A 9,498-nucleotide genomic window follows, 5' to 3' on the forward strand; every position below is an offset into this window, starting at 1 on the left:
CCCCCACGACCACCGTACCGCAAAGGTTTGGTTCAGGTATTGCGTCACTTCAGGGCCGTAGTGACCATCATGCTGGAAGAACATATTGGCTCTGGTAGCCAAAGGAATATCTTCTAACAGTATTGGAAGCTCATTGCGCAAGAACTCTAAATATCTGTCCACTGTTAGACACCCGAGTAGTACGAAAGGCGCAATTAAGTTATTGTCAATCATTCCACACTATACATTCACAGAGAATTTTACCTGAAAATTTGTTTCAACACTGGCATGCAGATTATGCTCAGACCAACGGTGATCATTTCGACCGTTATTGATTCCATTACGGGTGAAAGTAGCTTCATCGGTAAAAAGTATCACAGGAACCAAGCGGCGGTTAGATATTACCCATCCACAAAATTCCAATCTCCTGGCAAAGTCTGTTGGTTCAAGGTGTTGTACTGGTTGAACATGGATGGATACAAGCCATGAGTATACTTTTACATGAGGAATACCAAGACGAGCAGAAAGTCTTTTTGTACTGGTAGATGGACTGCGTTCTGCCGACTGAAGAATTTGTTCAACTTCATTCTAAGTTTGCGCACCTGCACGTTGAGAATGCATACTTGTACTTGGAACAGAACCGGTTATCAATAATTTAGTCGACACGTCAACCAAATAATGTTAAATGTCAAAAATTGACAAATGAGTGTTACACAATAGCCGTGATATCAATTTATGCATTAACTGGCTGTATCTGTTACCTTTGAGAATTGAGCACATGTTTTTAGAAACTTTTCTGCTTAAAATGAACAAATTTATAACATATTAACGTATGTACCATTCCTCGTGAAACACCCTGCTGTATACTTGTTTTACCTTTACTGCTGTATGTCCTTCAGATAACCAAGTATCAAGCTTCTTTTGTTTAAGCTATTACTTCATCTTTGAGGTTCCTGCTGCTTGTAACGTTGACACCGATATTTAAAACTTGTATACTGCCAATTTGCAATGCGATTTTATTAAACACCAAATTAGACTAAGCATTCTTTCCTCGTGCGGACTAAGCGCGGTCCTATTAATGCACTGATTAAGATATGTCAAAGATTTGCTATACAGGTATGGCGCGACCTTTTTAAAATTCAGATTGTAAGGGTTGTAAATCCTGATCTTTTAGTAGATCTAGTTAAAAAGTAGATTACAACTTTGTTATTTTAAAACTGTTAAATAATTAATGATTGTTTATTTTTCGTGGGTAAGATGTTGAGCTTCAAAAATAATTGATAGGTTGTATAGTTAATAGCAGGGATTCTAAATTATTTGAATGAAAATTAAACAAAAGAATATAAGACTTTTACACTTTTTATAATTACTTTTTAATGTAATCACTGTAAAACAAAACAAATAATACAAAAAATGCAATAATAATACGTGACTACATCGATTTTAATGATTTCATGAATGTTGAGAGGAATGAATACGTGAAAAAATTTAATTTTACTATGAAGCTTACAAAAAAATAGAGAATTAAATCATGAAAAAAAAATCGGTTTCAATCTTTTGCAATTATTACTCTAATCGTGACTAACACACTTGTTACAACTTTATTTCTGGTTTGCGCACAGGTTACCAACAAATTTTCTATAAATATATTACCAACAAAAAAAGTTATATTTCAGCGTATTCACTTAAATCAACAAATTTCGTTTACAAATTTAACTGGTGCAATATATTAAGTAGTGTTCACACATATTGCTTATTAACAGTAAAGATACAATAACAAATTCATTTTATCTAAGATTTTCTTAAAAGTTTTTGAGAAAATAACTGGTGGTAATCTGCACAACAAGTATTTGACTAGTTTGTGATTTTATTCGATCGATTTTACCACATGTGCGTTTCTCTTATTTCGCTGATTATATGCGCAGCTCTTTGTAAAGCCTAAAAAATACATAATAATTAAATTAAAAAAATATTTACATTTATAATTACCTTTAACATATCCCCCGCTTCTTTCCTTCTTTGAGCAATATGTTCAGACTCATCCAATAAAGTATCGGCATTATCAGCTTTATAAAGATGAGTAACAAGCTCAGATTGAAGATTATCTTTGACGAAATTTACTAAGAAATGCATCACAGCTTTAGGTACAGTATCTTGTATAGATTTTCGTACAATATAAAAGTATGATTTAATTAAACGTTCTAGAAAAAATATTTTAGTATTTATATCTTTTTAAATTTAAATTTTATACCAATGATTTCACAATCATGTTCTTCATTCTCAGAAAGTTTTCTAAAGTTGCTATTATTAAGTGGTATTTGCGGTAATAAATTTACTGGTTTTACTGGACTTAAAACCGATCTTATATCACCTTCAGGAGAATTTTCTTCAGCACCATTATTCATTAGGTGGTTCTGCATTTCTTTATTTTCGTTTGGAATTAGGTTTGATACCCAATTAGTTGGATCTCTATCGTCAGTCGGTAAACGCCTCTAATAATTTATTAAAAAACCACTTAATGTGTTAAAATTAACTGTGAAAATCTCAACCAAGCAATCGATTTTATTATTTAATTTTTTGAGAGTTAGTTTGTTGGGTAAATAGTTAGTTTTGCAAAAAAACGCCAACAAAAAAAAAATACCTGAACGAAACTGATGAATTCATTATAACTTGTTGAAGGTAAGATGTGAAATAAATAATTAAAAAAGTCGTTGGGATCAACGCTTGGTTGTGCGATTTGTATTGTTGACTAACAATAAGAATTTAACTTTAACATAAAATTTATTCTTACCAAAAAAAATTAATAAACTTACCGGATCATCAACTGGAATTTTTCCATACATAGATTTTGGCCTGTTAGTTCTATTATCTCCAGATTTAATCATCGTAGGAACCATAGCAATTTCTTTATAAAAATCGGGATGTTTCGTATTAATATAAGCCAATTCAATAGCAACTAAATTCTCAACCATAATATTTGTTGTTGGTAATCTTCTACGTAACAATTGAGTTACAACGTCAACGATTTTCTCGTACAATTTCGGAAATCTTAACATTTCTTGTTGAACTTCGCTTCCGCAATGTTGAATTATCCTTTGCATTTCTTCGTGAATTAATTCGACGCATCTTAAAGATGGTTCTTCGAGTCTTCGAATTTGTCTCTTTACTAATAATTCAAATGAAACTTCAGGAACGAATAAAGCGGGTCTGGGACCGTTAGCGTTTCTAATCGCTGTTAAAATATCCATTTTTGTTAATCCGGCTAAAGGGTGGATGGAGTCTAAAGTTTTGCCAAACGTTTCGTGAAAAATATAACATATCCTTGCACCACCGCATAATTCAGTCGTTTCTATATTTCTAGCAGTCCCCTCGATTGTCGAATTATAAGCAGATGCAAACTTTGTAATGATTTGCAAGAGAGTTTTGCTTTTATCAGAAATATCTTCCCCGTAAGATGAAAGAAGTGATTGAAATTGTGACATCATTAAATTAACTCTAGTTTTTAAGTCTGGTAAACAATCTCTTATATGATGCATTAATAATCGATTTAAAGTTTTGGCTAAGTATGGAGTACCATTTCTAGTTGCTAATGTTGGATATTTGCTTTGTAAAAATGTTGCTTCGTCTTTTAATTGTTCCTTAATATTTTTATTGTTCATAATATCTTGTTGAGATCGATTAACCACCCCGATTATACCTAGTTTCACCGGAATTACACGTCCGCATAAAATATCGATGGCGTCAGTCCCAGCATCCATTAAATCTAATTTTGTTACGACCGCGAGGGTTCTTCGACCGTCTGGATCGACGTCTTTAGCTATTTTCAAACTTTCAGATGTGGCCATATCCGTATTGGCTGTTACAACCGCTAAAATTATCGAATTTGGATTCGCAATATATTTCGTTACCAAATCGCGAATTTGCGCTTCGATATCAGCCGGTTGGTCGCCAACAGGAACTTTGGTAATACCCGGAAGGTCAACTAATGTTAAATTAACAACTTTTGTTGAAAAAATTTTTAAGTTTATAGGTTCTGGACAAATTCCTTTATTTCCGCCGGCCATTCGATCAGTTTCATCTTCTATTTCTTTACGAATTTCGTCGAAATTACGGAAAATACGAGATTTTGTATGAAGAAATACTCCCCAGTCTTCTAATTCAATTGTTCCTAAATGAAACAATTATAGAACAAATTACAAATATGTAGTGGTTAAATAATTTTATATTACACTATGAACCCATTTGTTTGTTGAAAAGTTCATATGAATTGTATGTTAAAAGATACAGAAAAGTCAATTAAAAATTAAATATGCGTTTAGCTCAGTAATAAGCTACCAAATGCATTGGTGAGATTGTCACATTATTGTTTTAAAAGAAAACTTCGTAGACCTAAATTAAAACAATAAACTATTCATGATGATAGTCAACATATCGCTTAAACTGTGCTTATTAATATTTATGTGAATAACCTTGGTTTGTGGGTGTCGAAGGTTTGCAATGAGTCTCATACGCGGGGTAGGTTGCTGATGTCTACTCTGCATCAAAATTCTGAGAAATGCCCACTGAAACTGAATAGTTAGACTCTCGAGGAATCGTAAGCAGATTTGCCAACAAATCCTACTCTCATGTCCTTGATACGGTATTAATAGGTTTAGGATCAATCGTAACTTCTAATTTCATCCTGTGCTACTCAGGAAGGAAACATCGGTGGGTGTTCCTGGAATGGGCTTTATGATACCAAAGAACGGCGGTAAAGTAGTATTGGGTTTTTCGTCTATCTCTGTAGAGTAAGCATTTTGAGGATAAAAGCAAAACTGCACAACATTATTTTCGCAAATGGCACATACATTTACAAAGACTCAGAAGATGGGGAGGCAGATGGCAAGTCGTCAAAATCACACAGAAAACTGCAATGCGAATCTTGGAAAATAACGAATATTCGGAGATATTCAGTCGTGGGGAGACACAGTTTACAACATAACAGTTTTAATAAACAATACAGGCCATCAAGAACAGACGACATATACTGCCTAACACGGAGACAAAGTACCCACATATGATGAAGTGATACAAATAATTAAATGTTTGAAGAACCCGTAAAGCACCAGGATCAGATGGATTCAGAACTGAACTATTGAAACACGGAGGCAAACATCTTAGAGAGGAATGGATTCGCAATTTAAGCAACAATATCAGGATATATCAGAAGTTGCCTGAAGAATGGGAATCATATAACCAATGCATAAAAAAGGGACGGATTAAAATGTGTATCCTATAAAATTCTATCAGGTATAACACAATAGACTAACTAATTACGCAGAAAAAGTACTCGGGATATATGTATAATGCGTATGAGCGATAACGGAATCCCAAAAAGGGTTCTTGACTAGAAACCAATGGACAGGAGATTGAGGGTGTGGTTGGATCCTCAAGGAGGATCTGAAAACAATGGAAGTAAGACGTTGGCGAGGGAGAAGATGGAGGGAGACGATGTCGGGAAAGGGCGGAATGTCGAAAATTAATTGAGCAGGCAAAAACCCAGGGTTGAAGCAGGAATAAAAGAAGAACTTAGATCTACGACGTATGTAATTAGATTAACTAACCAACAAAAAATATTGCAACAGTTAGTTTGACAAATTAGTTTATTACCAATAATAGGATAACTACTCAATAGATTAAAAATAAATATGAAATGCAACTCTGTGGTGGACAATTACTGTAGCCAGGTAAAAGATAGGGAGGTTTCGCAAGACTCGTGATTGGATCCAGATTTTTTAAATATCCAGTTCAATTCGATATTTGCATTCAATGACGATGCCACTCTTTTAGTGAGAACAGGACTGTACAAAGTATTACGAGAAAGAATCAATGATTCATCTGTGGGAAGAAACTGAAGTTACAATGTAAGGCTGAGAAGGTGGAGGAGATACACTTCGGATAAAAGCAGCTTACTTTCAAGTAAGACAGGAAGTCGATTAGGTGTAGCGAATAAGACTGGGCACATTGAAACTACGCCACAGGAATGCCTGTCACCTCTCAAACCGCATTGGGTCGATAACTACATTGACTTGAGGTCGTGGCAGTAGAGCAGGAAAGAAATATAAATTAGGTTTGGAAATAACAGGTCAGGAGAGTCGTGAATTCTACGCTTAGAAAATTATTTATTATGTAAAGGGTTAGGGACATTTTTGACTATGATATCAAGAGAACCAAGAACTTTGAGATTACTCAAGATGACATAGAAAGTTGGTTGCCAAGCCAAAATGCTAACAATTAACAAAGTTAGGTATGCGTCTTATAGGACAATGCACGATTTTCTCATATAATAGGTCGTCATTACAGGCATTGAGGAAACTTGAAATTTAACGTGAAGAAGCAGATTAACATTGGACTACAGCTCATGTAGATGGTCTGCCTATCGATAACAGGAGATTTAGTATGGAAAAAAAAATCGTCGGGATGGATCCATCGTGGAAAGATAGTTTTGCCAAAAGTGAGTAAAATTGGGAAGTGTTTAGTCATGCATTCATCTAATCACTGCACAAAGGAACATTGGCAGTAGATAGGTCGTCGTGATATGCTGTTATAAGAATATCGCCTAGTAAAAGAAACTGCGATGTGTCTCATAATGGATTGCCCGCGAACGATTGAATAAAGATTCGGACTTGATCAGGATACTAGTTAGAATGACCCAGAAGAAAAGAAGACGTTGGCAAAGTAGATAAGATACCAGAGAATAGTGGAAGATTTTCGATGAGTTTGGAACCCCAAGTTCATAAAGAGCCGCGAATGACAAGTAAAGCAGGTTATCCTTCACAGCCTAGTATAAATCATAGCCAAAAAGAACCTTGCAGGGTAATTCAAGTATTGCTGCGTAATCTTTTGTATCCAACATACTGCTAAATTACATAATGGATAGATTGATGTTTAATCTAAACACCGCCAATACCGCAGATATCATATGCAAAGTTTTCGAGAGTTTTGGAAATGCCAAAAATTCAAACTGAAGAAAAGGAAGTAATATCTCAATTGTAAAACGTCAGAAAGAGGTGAGAGAAGTTTTACTGCGTCAAAAATCTGGAGAAACAAGAAAGCCTTGTGCTCCAAGATACCTCAATAGAATAATTTATAAACCACCGTTTTTGAAAAATCAGTTCCAAAATTAAACCAATTTTACAATTAGCAGCCTGTACTTTTAATGAAGACTTCATGGCCTTATTTTAAATATTCAGATCAACATGTTTTTTTAGCTGATTCGTAAGTAGTTCTGAATGCCATCTACCACTTTTAACAAGATAAACAATCAAATTCGTTATTTCCGTCTGAAATAGCAAACCTCAAATTGACAATTGAGGTTGAACTCCAAGTCATCATGAAAAAGCTTTCTTATGAGCTTCTCTTATGGGTTTCAGTTAAATTTTTCAACAACTCAGGGAACCTGGACTAATTCTTATTTCAAGCAACTGTGACTCTATAACAATTAAGTCTATAAGCAACCATGTATAACTGATACAGGGTTGAATCATGAATCAATAAAATCTTCAAATATTACATACTGTTAGACAATTGCGTTTTGAATACTGTTTCAGTGTTCAATGAGAAACTGCTTGAATTGCAATTTATACCACCTAGATTAAACACGCCTTATTTAATTTTTCAAAATGAAATACATGATTAATAGCAGTTCAATTTAATAATCTAAAGATGGTTCCAAAGTATCTCATTTTTACAACTTAATGGCATATTATGGAATTAATGTATTAATTTATTTTTACAATTTTTTCAGATACTGTTATCCTAATGAGGATAACACAAGTGCCAAAATGAGCCCAATTAATTAGTGATATTAATAAATTAAGATAAAATTTGCCACAAATTGATCCAATATTATGTGCAAAATAATCAAGTACAAACAATTCCAATGAGAAGATTGGTAAGCTATTAAACATTGCTATCCAATATAAAGTAAGCATAATTAAAATTTTTTTTCAATAATTTATCAATGCTTATCAAATCTATTTCACATTCTTAACTAATCAATTTATGAAGTCATATGACCTCGATACATTCTATATAAGCAATAAACATTACCATCTAAAGCATTCCTATGTTCCTTATCTTCTTTGGGACAATAAACCAATTGTAAAATAAGTGGTCGTCTTGTAACAATTCCAGTTCCTCTGGGTAAAAAAGATTTTCCAACCAAGCTCTCAATAACAGAACTTTTACCTGAACTCTAAAATTTTATAAAGAAAATTAAAACTTAATTTAATAAACTTTCTATAATTGTAAGTTAATATTAATACCTGCGATCCTAAGACAACAATTTGTGGTAATTGTATGGCATCTGATCCAACTGTATTAAAAACATCTTGGAGTTTGTTAATAACTGGAATTAGGGCTTCCATTTCGGTCTGTTAAAATTAAAACCGGTCAATTTACGAACGCAACTCTTTGTCAATTTGGCTTTGTTATGTCTCTATCGATTTTTTTTAAACGGACGTGTATTATTATGGTGAAATCACCATAATAAATTAACCGTGTTAATAAAAACGGGTTAACTTGTTAAATTCAAGTAATTTCCGAAAAAGCACAATTATTTCTGTGTTGACTTGACGGTTATAGAATTGAGGTTGGGTTTTGGTATTTTCAATATTGGCTAGCCTTCAAAATGTTACGCAATAAAGCGGGATATTTAAAAAATTATTAAAAATGAAATAAATAAGAAATAAATATTGCTATACGTACTTTTGTATTTATTGTATAAAATAATGCGGTGGAACTACTTGCTAGAATAACCATAAGTGGATTATATATTCTTTTTTTGCTAATACTTAATAAGGCTAAAATTTTTAAAACGGCAAAATTAAAATTCACCTTTAATATATTTATTTTTGTCAATTTCGACAATCTTATTGACATTATTACTAATAAATAAAAATAGAAATAAAAAATAATCTACACTCAAATTTATTTCTAAGAGGCTGCCAATATTCTATAAAATGTGGTTCTTACCTTAACTATTATATGTAATGTAAGTTGCATAAACCAATTCATTCAAGTTTTAGTTTTGAAATTAACTTTTTAGTATGAATTAATTTTTTTTATAACGTAGAATGTTGTGCTGTTTCTAAAACTGTCTTCAGTTTTTCTCCATCACGTCCAGTTTTCGAGATATACCCAAAAATGTGGTAAATCGTAAATTAAAAAACATTGTAACGGTTCATGTTCAGTATATTTTTTATTTTGCATAGTGTGCTTCTGTAGTGATATGAACATGAAAGTAGAGATCCAGATGAACATTTTGAGGTATTGATGGCAGTGCCGGCGCTAGCAAATGAAGCGCCAGGGTGCGGGAACCGGAGTGCCCCCCCCAAGCATTTTGGGCGGAATGCGGGACGGGAGCGCCCAAATCAAAGAAATATAAATAAACTTAAAAAAGGCTGGAATAATCATAATCCGTACTTCAGCAAAAATTTAAGAATTATACTGGTGAAAAACCAAACTTAAGGGAATAGT

The 9,498-nt window shown here is 33.3% G+C and overlaps 1 protein-coding gene across 2 annotated transcripts; it reads right to left on the reverse strand.

Moving 5' to 3' along the window:
• Positions 1 to 1,519: 1,519 nt before the first annotated feature.
• On the reverse strand, positions 1,520 to 8,636 carry LOC111422685 (dynamin related protein 1). Of its 2 annotated transcripts, XM_023055904.2 has the most exons (7): positions 8,286 to 8,636; positions 8,071 to 8,215; positions 2,793 to 4,147; positions 2,621 to 2,728; positions 2,231 to 2,471; positions 1,969 to 2,180; positions 1,520 to 1,917 (listed from the first exon to the last, which is right to left on the reverse strand). In XM_023055904.2, the coding sequence occupies exons 1-7, from the start codon at positions 8,385 to 8,387 to the stop codon at positions 1,861 to 1,863; spliced, it is 2,220 nt and encodes a 739-aa protein (XP_022911672.1). In that variant the 5' UTR covers positions 8,388 to 8,636; the 3' UTR covers positions 1,520 to 1,860. The 2 variants fall into 2 exon arrangements, with proteins under 2 accessions (XP_022911672.1, XP_022911671.1); XM_023055903.2 differs by lacking the exon at positions 2,621 to 2,728.
• Between the last annotated feature and the right edge of the window lie 862 nt (positions 8,637 to 9,498).

The sequence above is a fragment of the Onthophagus taurus genome, chromosome 6, assembly GCF_036711975.1.
Source record: "Onthophagus taurus isolate NC chromosome 6, IU_Otau_3.0, whole genome shotgun sequence".
Classification (NCBI taxonomy): Eukaryota; Metazoa; Arthropoda; class Insecta; order Coleoptera; family Scarabaeidae; genus Onthophagus; species Onthophagus taurus.